Raw genomic sequence first — 26967 nt, 5'->3', positions numbered from 1 at the left:
TTCTTGTCACAGCTCAGAAACTATTTAAGCCTTATCCTGGGAGTCCTCAATATATTCTTTAAGCAGAACAGCATTACTGAGAACACAGGGCACGACCTGGGGCCCACTGTCATCTGTGGCAGGAGAGAATACACAATCATATATAAAGAGTCCTCATTTTCTCCAAGTGAACACTTTCAAAGCTTTACTTCATTCATTAGATGAAAGAAGCTACTGTTCAGAACTAATAAGAGGCAAAATCTGAAAAAAATTGAATGGAACACTCTAGACTTTGATCTAAACTTGGGCATTTTAGAAAATTAAGATAATCTGATAGCATTATGGAGAATACCCTGACAAGTAACTCCATTGTTTGCATGAATTGATCACTTATTTTAGGTCTAATGCAGTCTACTTATTATAGCATTTAATGACTAGACCTCATTGGGATGCTATATGATTTTGTTAATTACTGATTTTTTTTTTTTAATGTTTGGAGGTCTTTTGTCCAAAATCAAGCAGTAGTATATCATGGAAAATATACACACAAATGCTGATTTTTTTTTTTTTCCATTTTCAGCTTTTCCAGAGTCTAGTGCCAAAGGAGAAATATGACAAAAATGATGTTATTTTAGAGGTGACATCTGGAAGAACTACTGGAGGTCAGTTAAATAATTTTATTATAAATGATCTAAAAAAACACTTAAATTTTACCTTGGTTTGACACACTATAACTTTAAAAGTCCACTAAATGTGTTTCACTATGGAAACAGTTACTCCCTATTTCCCAAAGGGCCTGTACCTAAGAATGGCTCTCTTAAAAAATCTGTGCTGACTGAATATTTTTTGTATTTTTTTAGGTGATATCTGCCAGCAGTTTACTCGGGAAATATTTGATATGTACCAGAATTATTCAAGCTATAAAAACTGGAAATTTGAACTCCTGAATTACACACCAGCTGATTATGGTAGGCATATTTGAAGATTTTGTCCATAGATGATGCTGAAAATTATTTTACCTCTGATCTTAGTTAGAACTGTGTTGTCCCATTTTTTAATTTTTTTTAAGATTTTATTTATTTATTTGAGAGAGAGAATAAGATAGAGCATGAGAGGGGGAAGGGTCAGAGGGAGAAGCAGACTCCCTCCTGAGCAGGGAGCCCGATGCGGAACTCGATCCCAGGACTCCAGGATCATGACCCGAGCCGAAGGCAGTCGCTTAACCAACTGAGCCACCCAGGCGCCCTGTCCCATTTTTTTAAAGATTTTATTTATTTTTGCAAGAGAGAGAGCATGCACGAGTTGGGGGAGGGGCAGAGGGAGAAGCAGACTCCCTGCTGTGCAGGGAGCCCAATGTGGGACTTGATCCCAGGACCCTGGGATCATGATCTGAGCAGAAGGCAGGAGCCCCCTGTTGTCCCATTTTTTTAAATGTTTTATCTATATCTACTAAATGCTGTAATGCAGGCTCATCAATCTCAGTAGCTTTACCAAAGTAGAGGTCTTAAATGCAAGAAGAAAGTGGGAGGTAGTGAAGGAAGGAATGTCTGAATTAGAGAAAATTTCCCTGGGGAGGATAGATAGGTACCTTGCCTTGAAAATCATTGTTCTCTGTATTCAAAGAAAGATATATTAAGGTTTTTTACTCTAAAGAACTTTATCATTTATGTGATAACAATCTGAAAGTATTATCATTTAGACTAAGTGGCCAATGATATATTAGATTTTTTTTTTAACTTCTTAAAAATTTTTTTTTTTAGAGAGAGAGGGACAGGGAGGGGAGGGGCAGAGGGAGAGGGAGAGAGAATCTCAAGCAGGCTCCATGATCAGCGCAGAGCTTGATGCAGGGCTCATTCTCACGACCTTGAGATCATGACCTAAGCTGAAATCAAGAGTTGAATGTTTAACCACCCAGGAGCCCCTAACTTCTTAAATTTTTAAAATCTCAAAGTGCACATAACAGAATAATCTTTCCAAGGATCTGGTTTGCCAGTGTTCCAGCCTTACGCCTCTCCTCATCACTCTGCCAAATCCACTGAAATCATTTTTCATAAAGGATTTTATGAACTTTTTTTAAGCTCTCTTTTGAATATATTCTATCTGTCTTATATTCTTATCATTGAAATGTTGAAGTTAAAGATAATCTCCCGGGGCCACTGGGTGGCTCAGTCGGTTAAGCGGCCGACTCTTGATTTTGGCTCAGGTCATGATCTCAGGGTCTTGAGAACAAGACCCAGTGGCGCCGAGTCAGGCTCCACACTCAGCGGGGAGTCTGCTTCTCCCTCTTCCTCTGCCCCTCCCCCTGCTTGTGCACGTTCTCTCTAAAATAAATAAATAAATCTTAAAAAAAAATCTCCCTATTTCATATTCTCTCATAAAAATTTTCCTCACATTTTTATTCTCTCAACTTCTTTATTCATTGTCCTTATTAGCATTTTTTCTATCTTCCCTTTTAGCGTCATGTGTGAGTTTCTTGACTTTTCATCTACTGTCCTTTTTTTTGATGTATTCGATTTTTATGGAAATGCAGAAAAAGTTAATCATTTGTCTTTATTTTTAAGTTGGGCTGATAAAAACTTACACAATGTAAACAATATCAAACAATACAAGTCCTTAAACTTTTATTTTATTTTTTTTAAAGATTTATTTATTTTAGAGGGAGAGAGAGAGAGAATGAGCAAGGGAGGGACAGAGAGAGAGGGAGAATCCCAAGCAGACTCCCCACTGAGCACAGAGCCCGATATGGGGCTCGATCCCAAGACCCTGATCAGGATCATGCCCTGAGCCGAAACCAAGAGTTGGACACTAAACTGACTGAGCCATCTAGGCACCTCAAGTCCTTAAACTTCTATTTATTTATTTTTATTTTTTATTTTTTTAAGATTTTATTTATTTGACAGAGAGAGACACAGCGAGAGAGGGAACACAAGCAGGGGGAGTGGGAGAAGGAGAAGCAGGCTTCCTGCAGAGCAGGGAGCCCAATGCGGGGCTCAATCCCAGGACCCTGGGATCATGACCTGAGCCAAAGGCAGACGCTTAACTGACTGAGCCACGCAGGCGCCCCTTGGTACAGGTTTTAAATACGGTCAGTGGTCAGGAAGGGGAATTGAGAGCAGAGGGAAGACACAGCCAGAGCATCCACCTGGTGGAAAAGATCTTGATGTGTGTGTAGGACAATGAGGAAGCCAGTCTACCCAGAGCATATTTGTGGTGGGAAGACATAGTAAAAGGTAAAAGATCTATATGATTGGAAGAGAAACTGGAGTATGTGATGGGAAGACATAGGAAATGAGTTCAAGGGGGTAGAGTTTGAACAGCCTTAAAAGCAGAACAGGCCTTGATTGTTAGAGAGTAGAGACCTATTGAAGATTTTATCAGTAAGCATATGATTTGGGGGCACTTGGTTGCTGCAGTCGGTTAAGCGTCCAGCTCTTGGTTTCGGCTCAGGTCATGATCTTAGGGTTGTGAGATTGAGCTCTACGTCCGGCTTTGTGCTCAGTGAGGAATCTGCTTCAGACTCTCTCTCCCTCTGCCTCCCCATCCCCCGCTCACTTGCTCTCTCTCTCAAATAAATAAATAAATCTTCAAAAAAAATAAGCACATGATTTGATAAATACATATCTTAGGAAGATTATTTAGACAGCAGTGTGCAGGATGGATCAAGAGGCTCGATTTAAGGCAAACTGCAGAGAGGTTACTAGAGCAATCCCGGTGTGACTAAGACTTAGACCTGGCATAGACCTGTGGCAGACCTTCACAGGAAGAACGGACAAAAGAGGGGCCGGTGCTGGCCCCTGTGTCCTGCGTGCAGTGCAGGTGATCTGATCCTCACAGCCCTGTGAGATAGATAGTATTAACCCCATTTTACAGATGAGGAGCTGGGCTCAGAGAGTAAGTGACTAATCCAAGATCACACAGTTAAGTAATGGTGGTCCTGGGACTGAACTTATGTTTGTCAGATCCAGAGCCACACTACATCCCAATAGTCTGTTCAGACACAAACAAGATGAGCCACGGGGATTCTAATCTTCCTAGCCAGAAAGACTGATATTCATTCAAGTTGGAGAGCAGAGCCCATTCGGGAAGAATAATGGTAAGTTGTTTTTGAATTACTAACTCTGTGGTTATTGTGAACACCCATTTAGAAATACCCAGTAACTGCTGTTGTGTCAGCAGAGCTTTGGTGAGAGAACACAATTAAGGAGAGAGATTCAGTAGCCGTTAGCACAGAGGTAATACCTGACGCCGAGAGAATATATGAGGGAGAGTCTAGGGAGAGGGAACATTCAGGGCGCCAAACCTTAGGGAACGGCCACACTGAGAAAGATTGACTCGTTGGCAAACGAAAGAGAGGAGTCTGATAAGCAGGAAAAGGATGAGTACAGTATAATATTACGGAAGCTAGAGATGAGAAAGTTTTAAGGGAAATATAATCAGGAACAGCATAATGATGTAATGTATGGTGACTAACATAACAATAAAATTTCAAAAAATCAGGAACAGCAGCATTTTGGGGCATCTTGCTAGCTCAGTTGGTGGAGAATATGACGCTTCATCTCAGGGTTATAGGTTCGAGCCCCACGTTGGGTGCAGAGCTTACTTGAAAAAACAATAAAATCTTTAGAAACAGCAACATTATAAAAGAGAGAAAAGTGGCAAATGTCAGCAGTGACCTCTCTCAGATATTTTGAATCCAGTTTTTAAGAACGAAAGATGAACTCAATAGTTACAGGAAGAGAGATTCTGTGCCAGGGACGTAGAGCAGCCTAAATAATCACTAGACAATGGTTGGGCAACCTTTCTTTTAGATAGACTGGCTTACTAGCAAAATAAAATAATGGTACTAAAAAAGTAAAAAGGACAGGGGCACCTGGGTAGCTTGGTTGGTTCAGTATCCGACTCTCAATCTCAGCTCAGGTCTTGATCTCAGGGTTGTGAGTTCAAGCCCCACATTGGGCTCTACACACTGGGCATGGAGCCTACTTAAAAAAAAAAATTTTTTTTTCTAATTAAAAAAAATCAAAAGGACTTTTTTTAAGGAAGGAAAAATTTATTAAATATTTTACTCTATATTTTTAAAATTAAAGACTAGGAGGGACGCCTGGGTGGCTCAGTCAGTTAAGCATCTGCCTTCGGCTCAGGCTTTAGCTCAGTCATGATCCCAGGGTCCTGAGATCAAGTCCCGCGTCAGCTCGCTGCTCAGCGGGGAGCCTGCTTCTCCTTCTACCTGCCACTCCCCCTGCTTGTGCTCGCGCGCTCTCTCTCTGACAAATAAATAAATAAAATCTTTAAAAAAAAAATTAAAGACTAAGAATAAACCTCTACTCATTAAAATTAGAAAATAATATTTAAAAATTGATTTATTTATAATTGGGAGAAGAAAAAGATATGAATAGGAAGACTAACATAGAGAAGGGGTGAAAAACACCTATCTTATAAAGTATGCATACTAAATAATATGTGTATATATTTTAATGTTTACTTGAAATGGAGAGGAACTCACAGAGATTCACACAGCACTAAAAGCTAAGGTTGAAAAGAAACATACTTTGAGGCAAAAATTCAGACATCAGGTGACTTAAAGCCTTGTAGTTTTGTGATTAGAGGTACAGAGAGGGACAGTACTCAAGCATTCCATGAATAGTCCAAGCTAAATGATTACAAGATAGTTTTTGTGGCAGCAGGGGAGGGCGATAGCTCTGGATATGAAGTACAGGTCCGACACTTTTTTTTTTTTTTTTTTTAAGATTTGATTTATTTATTTGACAGAGAGAGACACAGCGAGAGAGGGAACACAAGCAGGGGGAGTGGGAGAGAGAGAAGCAGGCTTCCTGCCGAGCAGGGAGCCCGATGCGGGGCTCGATCCCAGGACCTTGGGATCATGACCTGAGCTGAAGGCAGACGCTTAACCAACTGAGCCACCCAGGCGCCCGGTCCAACACTTTTTATTCTGTATACCTGGCATCTGATAAATTGAAATCTCTTCCAAGCTAAAGGGATTCTATGAAAAGTTATGTTATCTCTTCCCTCCCAACAGATTGATGTTTATAATTATGTCTTGTTATTTTCTGCCTGCTAGTTAAATTCAGGGAGAGGTCACTTCGAGTAATGTGATGGTTAATTTTACGTGTCCACAAGTGTGAGAAATAAATTTGTAAGGGGAGCCCTGGCAAACTTGAAGAGCTCTGTGCTGGCTCTTCTCTGTGGGCCACACTTGACAGTAGGAACTCTGGGTAACTAAACTGGGAAACCTAAATGCACTGGGAGTCATTGGATTTCAGGATGGCAGGGGTCAAGGGATAGCACTCAACAGGCAAAGGCCAGGTGGTTTGGTCACTGTCACAGACGGCAGAGCCAAAACAGCAATCGGAGTGGTCTGACTTGTGCAGCCCTGTGCCATTGGCTAGTTGATCCTGCTGTCCCTAGAAGTAAAATAGATAGGAAGCCTAGTAAATTCTTACTTACCTGTATGAGCAGAAAAGTTCTAGATCAAGTGAACAGAAATGTAACTTTAATCACAGAAACAAGTCATGGCCCTTCAATCAGTTCTCAGACTTGAGCCAGTTTATGGGCCCAAACCCCTTGAATAAAGGGGAGGTGCTAGGTCCCCATGAGGAAGGACCCCAATATATTGCAAATATTTATACTGTTAACCTTACTCCCAGCTTCCTCCCAGAAGGGATCTGTGGCTTTTTCCCAGGGTAACTGTACCGTGGAGAAATGGAAATAACCAGACTTTGCAGGGGCAGCTGGATGCTGGCTCTGAACTGATACTAATTCCAGGAGACCCAGAACATCTCTGTGGCCATCCGTTGGAGAAGGGGCTTGTGGAGGTCAGGTGATGAATAGAGTTTTAGCTCAGGTCCCACTCACAGTGGGCCCACTGGGCTCCCAAACCCATCCTGTGGTGTTTTCCCCAGTTCTGGATACATAATTGGAACAGATACAATCAGCAGCAGGCAGATTCCCCATGTTCTTCCTCTGACCTGTGGAGTGATGACTATTATGGTGAGAAAGGCCAAATAGCCAGTAGAGCTGCCTCTACCCAGGAAAATAGAAACCAAAAGCAATACTGCCTTCCTGGAGAGATTGCAGAGATAAATGCCACCATCGAGGACTTGAAAGATGCAAAGTTAGTGATTCCTACCACATCCCCATTCAACTGGTACAGCTGCTGTACCAGATGTGGTTTCATTGCTTGAGCAATTCACACCCCCTGGCACCTGGTATGCAGCTCTTGATCTGACAAATGCTTTTTTTCTCCGTACCTGTCAGTGAGGACCACCATAGGCAGCTTTCTTTCAGCTAGGAAGGCCAGCAGTGCACCTCACTGTCCTCTACCTCAGAGGTCTATCAGCTCTCCTGCCGTACATCGTAATTTAATTTACAGGGATCTTTTTTTTTTTTTTTTAAGATTTTATTTATTTATTTGAGAGAGAGAATGTGAGAGAGAGAGAGAGCATGAGAAGGAGGAAGGTCAGAGGGAGAAGCGGACTCCTCGCTGAGCAAGGAGCCCGATGCGGGACTCGATCCAGGGACTCCAGGATCATGACCTGAGCCGAAGGCAGTCGCTTAACCAACTGAGCCACCCAGGCGCCCTAATTTACAGGGATCTTGATCGTCATCCTCTTCCACAGGATATCGAGCTGGTCCAGGAGAGCCAATGATATAGTTCCAGTTACTACTGATACCTACTGATGGTAAATGTCAACACTGCTAAATACGAGTGTTTGTTTATCTCAGTCATTCCTCCCAACAACCCTTGGAGGAATGGAGGTTGAATTCAGGGCTGTGTCGTGTGCTTACACGTGCCTTGAAGCCCTACTCACATGATCTGCAGTATGAATGGCTTTTCATTCAGATGTGCAGTGCTGTAGCCCTAGTTAGGATTCCCATTTACAGAAAAGGAAACCAAGGCATGAACAAATGAAGTAACTTGCCTGTGGATACACAACTAGGAAGAAGAGCTTAAATTTGAACCCAGGCAGCCTAAGATTGGCTCTAGTAATCTCTACAGTAAAGCTGCAGCCTTCTCCTTTCAGGTCATATAAATTCAAATATGCATCCTCCGCATGAAGTCGGTAAAGGGGGTGAGGGGAATCATTTTAAAAGTACAGAATGATTGCGAGATGGAAAATTTTAATTGTTGTTCGCCTCACTCTGTCTCAGTTTCTGGGTATTTTTCATAATTGACCCATCTTACTATACTGAGTATGAATGGTAAACAATTACATTTTTCACGTCGTCTGACCCTAAATGCTTGTCAGCTTCTTTATCTGGTATTCAAGAAGATAAACAGTAATCTGTTCCACCACTGGAGGAAGACCAGCTGTGTTGGACTTATTTTTTTTTAAAGATTCCATTTATTTGACAGAGGAGAGAGCACAAGCAGGGGGAGCTGCAGAGAGAGAGGAAGAAGCAGGCGCCCCACTGAGCAGGGAGCCCAATGTGGGGCTCAATCCCAGGACCCTGGGATCATGACCTGAGCCGAAGGCAGACGCTTAACCGACTGAGCCACCCAGGCGTCCATGGGTTGGACTTTTTAAGAGACAGTAGGTCAATCTCTGATAAGGTACTTATCTAAGGTATTTTCTAGGGTAATTTAAAACTATGCCCAGGGGTGCCTGGGTGGCTCAGTCGTTAAGCATCTGCCTTAGGCTCAGGTCATGATCCCAGGGTCCTGGGATTGAGCCCCACATCAGGTGCCCTGGTCAGAGGGGAGCCTGCTCCTCCCTCTCCCACTCCCCCTGCTTGTGTTCCCTCTCTCGCTGTGTCTGTCTCTGTCAAATAAATAAAATCTTTAAAAAAATAAAATAAAACTATGCCCAATTTTTATCCACCATGCTGACTTTATTTTTTTTCCTCAAAGATTGATTTATTCGAGAAAGGAAGAGAGAGCAAGTGTGGGTGAGTGGGAGGCGGGGCAGAGGAGAGGGAGAGAAGCAGACTCCCTGCTGAGCTCAGGGCCCGAAGCAGAGCTCGATCTCATGACCTATGAGATCACGACCTGCGTCGAAACCAAGAGTCAGACACTGCACCGACTGAGCCCCCAGGGCCCCACCATGCTGACTTTAGAAACCAAGTGGGTTAGCTCTGACATCACAGCACTGAGTCTTCATTAGAAGCACATTAGGAACATGGCCGCGGTAGTAGCAGCATAGTTAACTCAAGGAAAGGAAATCTGAGTTAAGGGTTTTATAAGCAGCAAAACTGACTTATGAGTACAAGGGTACAAACTTACCAATATGCAAGAATTCAGGACACACTTTTCCCATGGTCCCTTTCTGAGGAATCTACTGGAAAACAGGATGTTAGACAGCTAAAATATGAAGTACTGACATAAGGAGTAGGGGAAAGCATGAAATATGTGGCTACCTGTAGAACGAGGTAGTAAGAGGGAAGAATACAGTATGTAACAACTATAAGCTCGACAGTATAGAGTACAGCCATTTGAAAAACGGGGGAAGAACAGGAAAAGCATATGTAAAAAAGTTTTAATGTTTTTAGTGATCATATTGTGGCAGAACTCGTATTGTTATTCGGAGACTTTTGTATGTGTACTACGGGTAAAGTAGATGAGTAGTTACGAGATATTCTAATTGTAGTATCTTGCCTGTCGCTGAGAACCAAGATTCTTGGTATAGAAGACAAGGGTGATAGAGAAGAAGCCGTCATCTTGAATTTATACCGGAAGTATCAATTGTCCAGAACTGCAAATGGTTTGAGATTTTACCCTGCCTACAAGCTAACAAGTTAGCATGCCACAGTTTCATGGGTCAGAGGTGGAGGACAGTTTATTCCTCATAGAAACAGTAACCAGAATATCAGCATTTTTCTGCTGGTTGCATGAGCCCCAGGTCCTACAAGGCAACTCAAAAGCCAGACAATACCTGCCTATGCAGTAGGTTTCATTATATGAGAGGAACTCTGAGCTTAGGGATCTTGAATTTTTATTTTTTAAGATGTGTTTATTTTAATGAAATAGAGCACGTGAGTGGGGGAGGGGCAAAAAATTGAACTATTATTTCTCTCTGAAAGGAACCAAGACTTCTTGGAGAGATCACTGATTTCAGGTCTGGGGCAAGAAAAGTTCAGGATAATCCTGGAATATTTTGTTATACCGTAACAAGAGGCGTGTCAAAAAGAACTCAGAAATTAACTTGAAGAGGCGCCTGCTGTAGCCAAAGATGGATAAGTTGAGCTTCAATCATAATAATTGCAATTGGTTTAAACATGCTAGATGCATTCAAATCTTTGAATTTATAATGATATTTTAAAAATAATTAGTCATCTTCAGATGATTAAATAACCCTAATTCATTATATTATAAAATACGTATATTGATAAAACGGGTAAAGGAACAGAATCAAACATTTATCCTGCCTTTCCTGTGTAACTCTAGCACAGGGTAATCAACTAGTAGACAAGGGGAAATGTCTCTTTATAAATGTATTTTAGCTAATAATACGTGACAAAGAAATTACAGAATTAGACTATTACTATTTTATAACCCATGATACATTAAACATCAAAGACTGCCAAGACTATAAAAAGAAAGAAAACAGTCATTATGTGCCTCCTGTAGCCTTGCCAAGGAGCTCAAGCTGGTGTCTGATCTAGTCTCTGGATCCATCTGCCAAATTGTAGCCAGTACAGAGGGCAGAAGAACAGGTTCAATTAATTGCACCAGGAGTATGCAGTCAGCAAATTCATACTGTAGGAAATTTTACAGGTCAACATCCATGTTCCTCAAGAGATGATTTGCAGGCAACAAAAGAAATGGGTGATGAACGTAAAGATAAAGAGATTTAAAAGACATCAGACTTTAGGGGGCACCTGGCTGACTCAGTTGGAAGTTCATGTGACTTTTGATATTGGGGTCATGAGTTCGAGCCCCACATTGGATGTAGAGATTACTTAAAATAAATAAGTAAATAAACTTAAAAAAAGAGGACGTCAAACTTTTTTAAATGGACAAAACTAAACTGTAGCAGATTTAGGTAATAAAATTTTAACAAAGGAATAAAAGGATCATAGTTACTTGTGAGAAAGGGAGAGGATTATAACTGGGAAGGGGCATATGGGAGAGCTTTTGGGTGACTGGCAAAGTTCTTTTTCTTGATCTTGTGGTCATTAAACCATTTGATTCATGTGGGTTTTTTTGTGTCTGTATGTTATTTTATAATAAAACGTTTTTTAAAAAAATATGTCCAATAAGAGACTAGCCTAGGCATTAAGATTTTGGGGGGCTTATCTTCACACTCCACAGATAAGCAAGAGTAAATTTCAATAGATTCTTGAAAACTTGGGAGGACTTACAGAGTTATCCATCATTATTAACTTGTTACATTATTGAGCATTCTTTTATATAGGCACCATATCAGCCTAAGATTACAGAGGGCAGTTCAATACAGAAACTGTCCCAGTATTTTTCTTCTAGTAGTTTTTTTTATTAAAAAAAAAAAATTTGTTTACAGAAAATTTAGAAACAAAAAAAGTATAAAAAATAAAATAAAAAATACACTGTTCTGTTCCCCAGAAATAAGCATAAATAATGTTTTGGTATATTTCCTTTTATATATGAATATATTGACATTGGGAAAATACAGTTTTGTACCTACTTTATGTTCTCATCTTTGGCTCTATACTTGCATTTAGGCCTAAGATTAAAGGTATTTAAAATCCAGATCCCTTTCAAATTAGTTCATTAACATTTTAGGATTTTATGTTCTAGGTGGGCTGCATCACGCAGCTGCCCGAATTTCTGGTGACAGTGTCTATAAGCATCTGAAGTATGAAGGTGGGATTCACCGAGTTCAGCGAATCCCTGAAGTGGGCCTGTCGTCAAGGATGCAGCGCATTCACACAGGAACCATGTCCGTTATTGTCCTCCCTCAACCAGATGAGGTAACCTCACCCGGAGGCATTGAAAACTTACTCTGACTTAATGGGGGTTGTGCTCAGAAAGCTTAGCTTCTAGCAAACTGATTTACTGATTTTCGGGGTTCCCCATTGAACTTCGCAGTCTCTACTAGGAAATTCTTTTTTTTTTTTTTCAAAAAAGGAAACATCAAATTTAATTTAAAGGGAAAAAATCAGAAATTGTCTGAGAAAACAACAGAACAAATCAATTCCTGAAAAAAAGAGTTCTGCATCTTGGTGATCACATTTATTGAAAGGGTTGGGAAAAAATTAAAATGCCCTTTAGCTTAAGAAATTTTGAGTTATCCGCAAATCAACTCATTTCAGGAGTGGAAGAATCCTTGGTCATTTCTTAATATCAGAATTTACGCAGGTTTCTCTTTTGAATGTCTTCTACATTTAAAGAGGCAATTATACAAAAGCTCCTATATTCCATACATGATAAATTCTTTGTTTCAGCCAACTCTTAATGGAGGGGCAACTAGTACAACACCATCTCCCTGGACAAAAAGCATTGGAATATTCCGTTTTGTTGATTTATATATCTCTTCGTATAAAAATATAGGCAATATGGCTGTATTCAGGTTCTCATCAATTTCTATAGTAGTCACAGTTTCTTCCACATCTCCCAATATATATATATATTTTTAAAGATTTTATTTATTCATTTGAGAGAGAATGAGATAGAGAGAGCATGAGGGGGGGAGGGTCAGAGGGAGAAGCAGACTCCCCGCTGAGCAGGGAGCCCGATGTGGGACTCGATCCCAGGACTCCAGGATCATGACCTGAGCCGAAGGCAGTCGCTTAACCAACTGAGCCACCCAGGAGCCCCCACATCTCCCAATATATTTAAATGCTGATCATAAGCATGTAATCTGCCTCAAAGCTCTCTGTCATTTCTCATTTTCACATAAATTCGCTCATCCAGGCTGAGGCTGATGAGATCCAGGGGCTCTTCTACAGTGTTGGTAGTTTGTTGCTGGTCCACGTTGTCTGCCATGTTTCAAACCCTGTGCCCTTTCCCCTCTACTAGGAAGTTCTTAACTCTTCCGCAGGTAAAGTTGCCCTTCTTATGCCTGACCAAGATATTTTATTTTGTTTGTTTAAATAGAAATCTATTCTCTTCATAAAATAGAATTCACAAAGCTTTTAAAATGTTGTTGCTTAAGTTTTATCTTAAGAAAAATATGATTTCCACAGATAATATGTTGGGGTCAATGATAGAATATCTGTATGGGGTCTATATCTTATTGAATACAGCCATATTGCCTATATTTTTTTTCCTAACTTTTTAAAATTTTATTTTAAACATACAGAAAATAGAATACCACACTAAAAACTTATATAACTTCCACCTGGAGTCAACAGCTGTTTACATTTTGCCACATTTGCTGGATTCCTATATGTGTGTGTATGTATACGTTTGTTTAAATAACTAAAGACTATAGCAGACACTGTGAGACTTTATCCCTCAAATCTTCAACTTCACATCTCCTAAGAATAGGACATTCTTCTACCTAAACAATACCATTATCTGTCCATCAACTGATGAACAGGTAAAGAAGTCATGGTGTATATACACAATGGAATATTACTCAGCCATCAAAAAGAATGAAATCTTGCCATTTGCAACGACATAGATGGAACTAGAGAGTATTATGCTAAGTGAAAGAAGTCAGTCAGAGAAAGACAAATACCATATGATTTCACTCATATGTAGAACTTAAGAAACAAAACATGAACATAGCGAGAAAGAGAGAGAGAGACAAACCATTCTTTAAAAGAGACTATTAACTACAGAGAACAAACTGAGGGTTGCTGGAGGGGAGGTGGATGGGGAGTGGGCTAAGTGGGTGATGAGCATTAAGGAGGGCACTTGTATGATGAGCAGTGGGTGTTGTATGAAAGTGATAAATCACAAAATTCTACTGAAACTAATACTACATTATATCTTAACTGGAACTTAAACTTTAAAAAAAATAAATAAGTAAAATGGGTATAATACCTCCAACCCCATAATTTTTCTTTTTTTTTTTAGGGGGTGGGTAAGAGCAGAGGGAGAGGGAGAGAGAGAGAATCTTAAGCAGACTCTATACCCAGTGCAGAACCCAACGTGAGGCTTGATCTCACAATGCTGAGATCATGACCTGAGCCGAAATCAAGAGTTGGACACTTAGCCAACTGAGCCACCCAAGTGCCCCAACCCCATAATTTTTCTATAGGATTTAAATGCGCTTATTCCCAGGAACGAATAGGTTGGAGACCTTTGTTATAATATCAATAATAAGATTGAAAAATTATTTGGAAAAAAACACCATTATCTGTGAAAATCAACCATAAGTCTGTAATATTATTGTCTGGGAAAAACTCCTGTGCTTCTGTCTACTCACAGAATACTTCTCCACTCTAAATATGTCAAGTTTTTTCTCTCACCAAGCAAGTTCTTCAGTTGTGTGTGGACACCAAGTAGGTGTCCTACAATTCAACTCAAATCAGACACCATCTACTGGTGAATAGCATCAGACCCCACAGGCTAAGAGCTGGGCCTCACAAGACTTCCTCCCCTCCCACTTCAGAGGCCAGTCACAAGTCCAGGTTCTCACCTCTGTTTCCGACCAAGTGGCTATGAATTGAGAGGTTTCCACAACCCCGTCCTTGGGCTCAATAATTTACTAAAGCTGGATTATAGAACTCAGACTCCCCACTGAGCGTGGAGCCTGATGCAGGGCTCGCTCCCATGACCCTGAGATCATGACCTGAGCCAAAATCAGGAGTTGGATGCTCAACTGGCAGAGCCACCCAGGTGCCCCTCAACCTTTTTTTTTTAATGACATTAATTATTTGAAGAGTCTGGAGCCTTTGTCTTGTAAGGTATCCCGCATTTTGGATTCATTTGTTTCCTCCTGGTACTCTTTAACTTGTTCCTGTATCGCATTCAGGTCACACATTTTGAGCAAGAATACTTATAGGTGTAGTCATATTCAAGTTGCATTTATCAGAAGGCACATAATATCAGATTTAGTGAAGATTAGTTTAAACATGGTGACCAAAAAACTGTCTCCATTGTAAAAGTATATTTTTGTCTTTGCAGTTACTGTGTAATCCCGAGGGTACATATAGCCTGTTTCCACATATAACCTGTTTCCACGATCTGAACATCCATTAGTGATCTTTTTTGCCTGAATCAGTTATTTCGTTGGGGGTGGAAGATGGTGATTTTGTAACTCTGTCATTTCTTCTATGTTTATTAACTGGCATTCTTTTCTGTCAAGAACTTTCGTCCCTACTACCTTCTCTCCTCCTTCCTTCTTGCTTGCTTTCTCTTTTATTTTACCTCATCATAAACTCAGTATTGTTCCATCTGTTGACTTCATTATAGACTTACACATTTGTTTTTTAAATTCTGTGAGTTAGAATCACTACTGTTTTTGATGTTCAACCTTGTCCCTGATTTGGCCAGTAGTAGCCTTTTGAGGGCAGTCCCTTTTACAATGACCCCATCAATTTTTGAGCACATCCTTGCTTTCTGGTATAATTAGATATCCTAAGCCCACCTTCTGCTTTTGTGCCTCAGACTTGGAGTCAGATCTCATTTCTTTTGGTGAGAAATGTACCCAAAAATCAAGATCTATGTCCTAGGTGTGCTCATTATTACTAAAGTGTGCTTATATTTAGATTCTTCAGTGGACAGAGCTAGGAGATACATATCATTTTATTTTATTTTATTATTTTTTTAAAGATTATTTATTTATTTATTTATTAGAGAGTGAGCAGGAGAGAAACAGCATGAGAGGGGAGAGGGTCAGAAGGAGAAGCAGGCTCCCCGCTGAGCCGGGAGCCCGATGTGGGACTCGATCCCAGGACCCTGGGATCATGACCTGAGCTGAAGGCAGTCGCTTAACCAACTGAGCCACCCAGGCGCCCCTATGAGATACATATCATTTTAAATCACTGGTTCAAATTATGATTACCAACTCAAATTTAACATTATGGGAAGTTTTTCCCCCCTCACCATCTTGCATTTTGTATTTATATCTCTTTCCACTTAGAGTAAAAATTTTATTTCTTTTTTTTTTCTTCTTTTTTTTTCAAAGATTTCATTTATTTATTTGACAGAGGGAGACACAGTGAGAGAGGGAACACAAGCAGGGGGAGTGGGAGAGGGAGAAGCAGGCTCCCCGCCGGGCAGGGAGCCCGATGCGGGGCTCGATCCCAGGACCCTGGGACCACAACCTGAGCCAAAGGCAGACGCGTAACGACTGAGCCACCCAGGCGCCCCCAAAATTTTATTTCTTAATCATATTAATATATTTACTTTTTTCCTTATTATATAGCATATATAAATAAATAATCTGTTTTAAAATTACTTAGTAAAAAAAAAATTAAATTAAATAAAATTACTTAGTAAACTACTGGGTAATGTTTAAGATTGATTTCTATACTTAGAATGTAGTCCACCAAGAAAGCATAGTCAGAACACGATGTTCAAAGACCATCTGAAATAGTGTTTTTCTATGTGATTATGATATCATTATGGTAAATATTTTGATTCATAGGTTTTCTTTTCCTATTGAATATTAGGATTTGAATTTTCCTTCTTCTTTTATCTAATTTCATTTTTGGTGTATGGAAACATTTATGTCACTCAGAAATCAAAGCTATTGGGTTGTCTTGCTTCCCTCTTTATTCCTTCCACTGTTCTCACCCATCCCCTTATTCTCTTCATGTTCTTGAAAATTAAACCCATGTGGTGGAGTTTGATTTTCATAAAAGAGCAAAGTCTTATCATTCTGTTAATTGACATTTAAAATTATTTTATATTATTAAGTCACTGTTTCTTTGTTGAGAATTTCCCAACAGTCATTAGATAGTTTCGATAACATTTGGGAGAATGTGACATATAATATACATATATTTGCTATATAACTTTAATATACTGAAACCACAAAAAATGGGAAATTGCTCTTGATCTCTTTAGTGTCTATTGAAATTTTAAGGTAGCCGACACTGGCATATTTTAACAAAAGCTGCATAATCTTTTTCTTCACAGTATAGTGCTCATTTTAGAGGAAACAAAAGAATAACCACGTTGTATATTGGATTCTAAAGCTGACCCTGTTATTACTGTGCTTTACAAAGAGAAGAGTCACACTTGCTATCTGTCATTCATAGGAATGAATGATAAATGTGAAATAAGATGTTAGTTCTCCCCTGAAAAACAGTGTATTTTGTAACCGTGTGTGTGTGGGGGGGTGCGTGTGTGTGTGTGTGTGTGTAACAAATTGCCACAAACATAGGGGCTTAAAACAGTAAAAATTTATTGTCTCACAGTTCTAGAGGCCAGGAGTCCAAATTCAAGGTATCGCCAGGGCTGTGCTCCCTCCAAAGCTTCTGGTGGGGAATGCTCCCTTGACTCTCCCAGTTTCTGGTGTCTCCAGGTGTCTGTTGGCTTGAAGCTATATAACTCTGAATGCACATGTTCATCTCCTCTTATCTCTCCTCTGGCTGTCTGAGGACACTTCTCATTGGATTTAGGGCCTATGTGAATAATCCAGGATGATCTCATCTGAACTCAATTACAGCTGTAACAACTCTTTTTCCAAATAATGTTCTAGTAGTTAGAATGTGAACATATCTTTTTGGATGCCTCCATTCAGTCCCACTAATAGTCGGTTCTCATTGTTCACAGTGGTTATGTTCTGTAAAGACTCAGCGAACACTGATTTAGCAAATACTGAACTATCATTTCCCCTAGGGGAAATATGTGTGTGTGTGTGTGTGCGTGCACACTCAGGTATACATATGTTTATATACCTATATATATTTCTGTATCTATGTATTGCAGGTAGATCTTAAAAGTGACCTATCCAAATAAATAAATAAAATTTAAAAACCAAAAAAAGTAACCCATCCTAGTTACTTAGAATAGATTCTATTTTCTTTATTTTACAAAGAGAAAATGAGGTTCAGAAGTGTTTAGGTGACTTACCTGAGGCCACTTCACTACCAGATGCCAGAACTAGGGTTCACACCCCATCCAGCTGACGCAAGAGCCAGAGCTTCTTGTACTATGCTGCTCTGCCCCCTCTTGTCTTCATTCTCTGATCAGACTGAAAAAAGAAAGCAAACTGTCACCTTGTTGGACGTCAGCTGGGAATGTGCATCTTGGATTTTTTGCTGCCCTGCACCTGTTTGCTAGTAATTGTGAAAATGCTGCGATAATTGATTTTGAGGAACAAATAAAGTAGGTGAATTTGCAAATACAGAATTGGGGAATAATGTATACATTATACACACACACACACATACACATATACATATATATATAGAGAGAGAGTATATTTTCTATCCTGCGGCTTTGTGGGATGATGGATGATGAAACTTGAAAGATTGCATAACTCAATGATCTTATAGCATCAAAAAATAGCATCCATTGGAATAGGGAGTTTACGGTTCTTTCATTGGTAGAAGCTATTTCTTAGTCTAATGGCTATGACTTAGAACAAAACAGCACAGTTTATTCGAAAAATCTTGAAATAAATTTAGTATTGAAGTATTTGTTGGGACGCCTGGGTGGCTCAGTCAGTTAAGCGTCTGCCTTCGGCTCAGGTCATGATCCCAGGGTCCTGGAATCGCATCCCACACCGCTCCCTGCTCAGCGGGGAGCCTGCTTCTCCCTCTGCCTGCCACTCCCCCTGCTTGTGCTCTCTCTCTCTGACAAATAAATTATAAAAATCTTTAAAAAAAAAAAAAAGTGTTTGTTGAGTGTAGAATTGACTTCCATTGTCCCTTTTGTTCTAGGTAGATGTGAAGGTGGACCCCAAGGATTTGCGAATAGATACATTTCGAGCCAAAGGAGCAGGAGGGCAGCATGTTAATACAACTGATAGCGCTGTCAGACTTGTCCATATCCCCACAGGTAATCAAGTCTGTTTGCTTTTGTACTTTGGACCTGTTTTTACGTCTTATAAAACTATTCAACATTGAGGGTACCTGGGTGGTTCAGTCGTTAAGCGTCTGCTTTCGGCTCAGGTCATGATCCCAGGGTCCTGGGATTGAGCCTGGCATCGGGCTCCCTGCTGACGGGAAGCCCGCTTCTCCCTCTCCCACTCCCCCTGCTTGTGTTCCCTCTCTTGCTGTGTCTCTCTCTGTCAAATAAATAAAATCTTAAAAAAAAAAAACAAAAAACTATTCAACATTGAGAAGAAAATAGTTTTATGTTAGTGTCTTGTTTCTTGCACAAACCCTTTAAAAGGTGACACTGGAGTCGTGGGTCTGCAGTCCCCAATGTGTTCATATTCCACTTCTGTTTGGAAAAGGCACCTCTCTTAAAGGATGCAGACACTCAGTGGACCTATTCAGAGAAGCTGCCCAGGTATACTGGACAGCGGTGAGCAACCAGAGGTGCCCCAGCCTAAAAACAAACACGAAAACAGTCCTGGACATGCACCTGCAATGGAGCTTCTGTCCTCTTACAGACTGACCACTAGATCCACTGTTTCGTGTTGCATTAATGCTGTTATTTTGAATATTGGTAATTTTGGTATACTCTGAGGTAGTTTTGCAGCCCTTACTGTGATTTTAAATACTTCTATCATTTTTCAGATTTTATTTATTTTTTTAAAATTTTATTTATTTATTTATTTGAGAGAGATAGAGAGAGCAAGAGCAAGGAGGAGAGGAAGAGGGAGAGAAAGAAGCAGACTCCCTGCTGAGCAGGGAGCCCGACGTGGGGCTCGATCCCAGGACCCTGGGATCACGACCCAAGCTGAAGGCAGACGCTTAACCGACTGAGCCACCCAAGTGCCCCCATTTTTCAGATTTTAAACAAAATTTTAAGCTTTTAAAATTTCTTTCCCTTTTAAAATTATTTTTTATGTTATTAAATATTAAATGGTTTTAAAGGCCAGTGGGAAAGTCCTCTAACAAAAACCAGCAGCTCCTTGCCCCTCTCTTTCCTCCCTCTCCCTCCTTCCTTGCCCCTAAAGCCCCATTACCCACAGGCAGCCAGTTTAAACTCTTAGCTATTTTTTCTGGTAATTACCTCGTATTAGGCAGATCATGCTCTTCTGATCAATTAGTTATAAGATTACATACATACTGACATCTTAATGTAGTAGATGAAGATTAGGCTCTCATAATATCCTTTTTCACCAAAAATGAGGTGATAATCTTTGTAACTTACCATAATTTACCTAAGAAATCCACAAATTTTTGGATACTTAGTGTGCTTTACCTCAGCCTTGTATTGCGGGATACTGTTCTCTGTTATAAATTGTCCAGAATAGTAATAATGAGCTGAAGCTGAATTAAAAATTAAAATGAGAAAAAGTCAGGTAAAAGTGATAAAAATTCTGACAAGAACGAACCAAAATATTTTAAAACCTATACCCTCGTGCAGCCATAAATTACTGACTTTACAAAAAATGACCGATGTTTTTGTTGCCAAGCTTACCTTGTGCCAAATTAGTTTTTAGCCACTTAGATCTAGTTCTTTGATTTAAAAGCCTTAGGACTTACCCTCAAACCTTCCCTTAGGCAATGCATTACAAGGCCTACTGACTTTTTTGAATCCATGTTGTTATGAGCAAGTGATTTCTTGGGTCAACCGTGTACTTTGAGGTGTACCGTGATTTCAGCATCTATTGCAAAGAAAACTCAGCCTTTCCTCTAATCTGTCCATTCCACGACCCTTAGAATGGGAACTGTGTCCCTACTAGACTTCAAAGTGAGAGCTATAGGTCATTCTTCCATTACCCTCTTGCACATGGATTCTGAAGACTCACATTTTTTCCTAACCCACTGCTTCTATAGAACTCCATTTTTCAACCATTGGAAGAGTAGTACCATAGGGGTATGGTTAAATGTTTGTTCAAGGAAAAGTTACTTTTTTTTTGTAAAATTTATCAAATCAAGATGAAGACATGAATATTTTGTGCTTTAAAGCAAGCTTTTTAGTTTCTTACCAGTTAGTGAAAGTGGGCCTCTGTAATTGTTACACTGTATTACTTCATCATCGTAGATTATGGATAATACCTAATTCTTCCATATTTTGCACTTTTAAGATTACAGGATTTTTATTAAACCTATGATTATGTATAATTTATTTCATCTAATCTAAGAACTCATTAACTGAATGACACATCACTATTTTGTTACTATGAAGAAATATAAAAAACACTACCAATTAAGCTATCGTATGCCAGTGAGGGTAAGATGCCTCTCAAGTTCAGAGATGTTCATTTTTTTAAAGGGGCTATTTAGAATAAAATTTGGTATATTTGTTTTCATTTATAATTGATAATCTTTTAAATAATAAATGTAGTTCTTTAGCAAATATATATTAAATACCCACTTGGTCCAATTGCTACCTGGAATTTTGGAATCTCCCATAGAGTATTGAAACAACACTGAGAAAAGCTTTTTTTTTTTTAAAGCCCCTTTAGAGTTTTTTAACAACCCTAGCATCTTATTTCAATAGCTCTTCTATTATTCAGATTACCTCCCTCTACCCTAATCCTCTATTCCTAAGGGAATACTTAATGATTAAATACTCCTCTATAGAAAGTATATTAAAATATATGATTAAGTGATTCTCTTGGAAATTACTGAGCTGGTAAGAGTTTTAAGCTAAAAATTCTGACCTGAGCCACTGGATAGGAATAGTGCCAATGTATAAGCCAAGCTTACTGCCGGTCAGCTGAGAAGAGGAATTTGGAGGAAAGCTTATGAATGTCTAGCCATCTTGAAATGAATATTTTCATATCCTTTTGGGTGGTGAAAAAAGAATAGCAGATCCAAGACAGCTCCAGGCAAATGCCTGAAGATGAAAGCAGGTGCCCCAGCCCACGTGGCTGCAATAAAGCAGTCAAGAATAAACTAATGGGGCACCTGGGTGGCCCAGCCATTAAGCGTCTGCCTTCGGCTCAGGTCATGATTCCAGGGTCCTGGGATCAAGCCCCACATCAGGCTCCCTGCTCCACGAGAAGCCTGCTTCTCCCTCTCCCACTCCCCATGCTTGTGTTCCCTCTCTCGCTGTGTCTCTATCAAATAAATAAATAAAATCTTAAAAAAAGAATAAACTAATAGACTGATGAATCACAGACGTGTACCCCTGAAACAAATAATACATTATACGTTAATAATTAAATAAAAAACTATATAAAACAGCAATAATAATATCTTGGATGGTTAAAATAAAAAGATATTAAAATTAAAAAAAAGAAAAAACTAATAGAGGTGAAACCTAGGTGTTCCTACTGAAAGTATTAGCAGGTGTAGACTGTAGCTTATTTAGACAGGGTGAAAACATAATTTGGAAAGTAGAATTTTGTTTTGTTTTGGGACAGTAGAATTTTATAGGAATTTTTTAAATCTCCACCAAAATAGTTGCCACTATATCAGTTCAGCTGGCCTAAGTGAATATGGTTTTTGGGTTTTGTGGTTCAGAAAGAAAAGTACTTTTCACCTGTAATGTACCTGAGAGCAGGATTGGACATAGACCTTTAGAGTGGTAGGTGCAAAGTTAAGAACAGTGCAGCCTGAAGTTTCAAGGGTCACTATGTCGGGTCTAGATTTGGGCTAGTAACTGGGCTACACAGTGGGCAAAACCCACCCAAATCCAGAGTTGGCTAACGAAAACATGTATGATTAGATGTGGGATTAGCTGAATTTAGAGCCAGGACAACTGAGAAACATTCACTCTAAACTCCTCCTTATAAAGAGTTTAGTTTCTTTTCATTGGTTTCTATACACAACAACAATATATACAACATCTATATATTGACCCTTGAACAACGTGGAAATTAGGGGTGCTAAACCCTCCAACCCCTTGCAGTCAAAAATACACATAATAACTTTTGATTACCTCAAAACTTAACTACTAATAGCCTACCGTTGACCAGAAAGAAGCCTTACCAATATCATAAACAGTGATTAACACAGATTTTGTGTTGCATGTATTATATACTGCATTCTTTTTTTTAAGTTTTTTTAAATTTTATTTATTTTTTGAGAGAGAGAGAGGCAGGCAGAGGGAGCAGGCTCCCCGCTGAGCAAGGAGCCCAATGCAGGACTCAATCCCAGGACTCTGGCATCATAACCTGAGCCGAAGGCTGATGCTTAACTGACTGAGCCACCCAGGCGTCCCTATATACTACATTCTTATAATAAATTAAGCTAGAGAAAAGAAAATGTTACTAAGAAAATCAAAAGGAAGGAGGCACCTCTTATTATCACAATAACTGTACTCTTAATCCCCATCACCTACCTCCCCTCTGGTAACCACCATTTCGTTCTATATATTTAAGAGTCTGGGGTTTTGGGGTTTTTTTTTAAAGATTTTATTTATTTTTTTGACAGAGAGAGACACATCGAGAGAGGGAACACAAGCAGGGGGAGTGGTAGAGGGAGAAGCAGGCTTCCCGCCGAGCAGGGAGCCTGATGTGGGGCTCGATCCCAGGACCCTGGGATCATGACCTGAGCCAAAGGCAGACGCTTAACGACTGAGCCACCCAGGCGGCCCAAGAGTCTGTTTTTTCATCTCCATACTTCTTTGTGTGTTTGTTTTGTTTCTTAAATTCCACATATGAATGAAATCATTGGTATTTGTCTTTCTCTAGCTGACATTTCACTTACCATTATGCCCTCTATATTCCATGTTATTGCAAATGGCAAGATTTCATTCTTTTTTTAATTCTTTTTTTACTGCTGAGTAATATGCCAGTATGGATATATTATATATATAAATATATTTTTTTCTTTTTCAAGTTTTTATTTACATTCTAGTTAAGATATAGTGTAATATTGGTTTCAGGAGTACAATTTAGTAATTCATCACTTACATATAACACCCAGTGCTCATCACAAGTGCCCTCCTTAATGCCCATCACCCATTTAGCCCATCCCCCACCCACCTCCCTCCATCAACCTTAGTTTGTTCTCTATCATTAAGAGTCTCTTATGCTTTGCATCCCTCTCTTTTTTTTTTCCCTTCCCATATGTTCATCTCTTTTGTTTCTTAAATTCAACACAAGAGTGAAATCATCTGGTATTTGTCTTTCTCTGGTTGACTTATTTTGCTTAGCTCCATCCTCATTGTTGCAAATGGCAAGATTTCATTCTTTTTGATGGCTGAATAATAATATTCCGTTATACATATATATATATATATATATATATATACACCACATCTTCTTTATCCATTCATCTGTCGATGGACATCTGAGCTCTTTCCATAGTTTGCCTATTGTGGACACTGCTGCTGTAGACATTGAGGTGCATGTACCCCTTCCACTCTGTATTTTTGTATTCTTTGGGTAAATACCTAGTAGTACAATTGCTGGGTCATAGGGTAGTTCTATTTTTAACTTTTTTGAGGAACTTCCATACTGTTTTCCAGAGTGGCTGCACCAGCTTGCATTCCAACCAACAGTGTCAGAGGGTTCCCCTTTCTCCGCATCCTTGCCAACATTTGTTGTTTCCTCTTCTTAATTTTAGCCATTCTTACAGGTGTAAGATGTTATCTAATGGTTTTTATTTGTATTTCCCTGATGATGAGTGATTTTGAGCATCTTCTCATGTATCTCTTGGCCATTTGGATGTCTTCTTTGGAAAAATACCTATTCGTGTCTTCTGCCCATTTCTTAACTGGATTATTTGGTTTTTGGGTGTTGAGTTTGATAAGTTCTTTATAGATTTTGGGTACTAACCTTTTATCAGGTACATTATTTGCAAATACCCTCTCCCATTCCATAGACTGCCTTTTAGTTCTGTTGACTATTTCCTTTGCTGTACAGAAGCTTTTTATCTTGATGAAGTTCCAATAGTTCATATATGCTTTTGTTTCCCTTGCCTTTGGAGATGTGTCTAGTAAGAAGTTGCTATGACCGAGGTCAAAGAGGATGCTGCCTGTGTTCTTCTCTAGGATTTTGATGGTTTTCTGTCTCACATTTAGGTCTTTCATCCATTTTGAGCTTATTTTTCTGTATGGTGTAAGAAAGGGATCCAGTTTCATTCTTCTGTATGTGGCTGTCCAGTTTTCACAACACCATTTGTTGAAGAGTCTCTTTTTTCCATTGGATATTCTTTACTGCTTTGTTGAAAATTAGTTAACCATATAGTTGTGGATCCATTTCTGGGTTTCCTGCTCTGTTCCATTGATCTATGTGTCTGTTTTTGTGCCAGTATCTTAACTGTCTTCATGACAGCTTTGTAATATAGCTTGAAGTCTGGAATCGTGATGCCTCCAGCTTTGCTTTTCTTTTTCAGGATTGCTCTGGCTATTTGGGGTCTTTTCTGGTTCCATACAAATTTTAGGATTGTTCTAGCTCTGTAAAAAAATGTTGGTGTTATTTTGATTGGGATTGCATTGAATGTGTAGATTGCTTTGGGTAATACAGACATTTTAACAATTTTTGTTCTTCCAATCCATGAGCATGGAATGTTTTTCCATTTCTTTGTGTCCTTTTCAATTTCTTTCATAAGTGTTCTATAGTTTTCAGAGTACACATCTTTTACCTCTTTGGTTAGGTTTATTCCTAGGTATCTTACGGTTTTTGGTGCACTTGTAAATTTATTTTTTATTTCTTTTGATTGATTTCTTTTGAAATCTTCCTTGATTTCTTTTTCTCCTGCTTCATTACTGGTGTATAGAAATGAAACAGATTTCTGTGCATTATTGATTTTATATCCTGTGACTTTGTTGAATTTTCCTGTATCAGTTCTAGCAATTTTTTGGTAGAGTCTTTCAGGTTTTCTACATAAGAGTATAACATCGTCTGCAAATAGTGGAAGTTTAACTTCTTCCTTGCTGTTTGGATACCTTTTATTTCTTTTTGTTGTCTGACTGCTGAGGCTAAATAGTTCATATATAAACTATTGGGACTTCATCAAGATCAGAGCTGAGGCTAATGGTGAGAGTGGACATCCCTGTCTTATTCCTGACCATAGATGAAAACCTCTCAGTTTTTCCCCATCAAAGATGATACTAGCTGTGGGTCTTTCATATATGGCTTTTAGGATGTTGAGGTATGTTCCCTCTATACCTACTTTGTTGAGGGTTTTTATCAAGAATGGATGCTGTATTTTGTCAAATGCTTTTTTTCTGCATCTATTGAGAGGATCGTATGGTTCTTGTCCTTTCTTTTATTAATGTGGTTTATCACCCTAATTGATTTGCGGAGATTGAACTACCCCTGCAGCCCAGGAATAAATCCCACTTGGTTGTGGAGAATAATCCTTTTGATGTACTATTGGAATCAATTTGCTAGTATCTTGTAGAGAATTTTTGCATCCATGTTCATCAGGGATATTGACCTGTAATTGTCCTTTTTAGTGGGGTCTTTGTCTGGTTTGGGATCAAGTTGATGCTGGCCTCATAGAATGAGTTTGGAAGTTTTCCTTCCATTTCTATTTTTTGGAACACTTTCAGAAGAACAGGTATTAATTCTTCTTTAAATGCCTGGTAGGATTCCCCTGGGAAGCCATCTGGCCCTGGACTCTTGTTTGTTGGGAGATTTTTTTTTTTTTTTTAAGATTTTTATTTATTTATTTGAGAGAGAGAGAGAGAGCATGAGCGGGAAGACGGGCAGAAGGAGAGGGAGAAGCAGGCTCCCTGCCGAGCAAGGAGCCCAACGTGGGGCTCGATCCCAGGACCCCAGGATCGCAACCTGAGCTGAAGGCAGATGCTTAACTGACTAAGCCACCCAGGTGCCCCTTGTTGGGAGATTTTTGATTACTGATTCAGTTTTTTACTGGTTATAGGTTTGTTCAAATTTTCTGCTTCTTGTTTCAGTTTTGGTAGTTTGTATGTTTCTAGGAATTTTTCCATTTCTTCCAGATTGCCCAGTTCATTGGCATATCATTTTTCATAATATTCTCTTGTAATTGGTTATATTTCTGTGGTGTTGCTTGTGATCTCTCCTCTTTCATTCATGATTTTATTTATTTGGGTCCTTTCTCCTTTCTTTTTGATAAGTCTGGGTGGGGGCTTATCAATTTTATTAATTCTTTCGAAGAACCAGTTCTTAGGGAGCCTGGGTGGCTCAGCCGTTAAGCATCTGCCTT

At 39.3% G+C, this 26967-nt stretch overlaps 1 protein-coding gene across 10 annotated transcripts in view; it reads left to right on the top strand.

Annotated features, from left to right (window-relative positions):
- Nucleotides 1–26967, top strand: part of MTRF1 (mitochondrial translation release factor 1) — a 73204-nt gene that overhangs the window by 27622 nt on the left and 18615 nt on the right. For 8 of the 10 annotated variants that reach the window (XR_010409989.1, XM_054506345.2, XM_054506342.2 and 5 more), the window contains 4 exons: nt 560–641; nt 840–947; nt 11714–11886; nt 18703–18820. Coding sequence is in view for 9 of the 10 variants with exons in the window: in XM_054506345.2 (XP_054362320.1) it covers nt 560–641; nt 840–947; nt 11714–11886; nt 18703–18820 (481 nt within the window). In the remaining variant the exon portion in view is untranslated. The remainder of the gene's footprint in view (nt 1–559; nt 642–839; nt 948–11713; nt 11887–18702; nt 18821–26967) is intronic. The other 2 variants (XM_064586047.1, XM_064586045.1) reach the window with 1 other exon arrangement.

This window comes from Mirounga angustirostris, unplaced genomic scaffold, assembly GCF_029215605.1.
Source record: "Mirounga angustirostris isolate CCGP_5_RB_7025 unplaced genomic scaffold, mMirAng1.0.hap1 SCAF_3, whole genome shotgun sequence".
In the NCBI taxonomy this organism is placed as follows: Eukaryota; Metazoa; Chordata; class Mammalia; order Carnivora; family Phocidae; genus Mirounga; species Mirounga angustirostris.
Note: the sequence above shows the minus strand (reverse complement) of the source record. Positions and strands in the feature narration are given on the sequence as shown.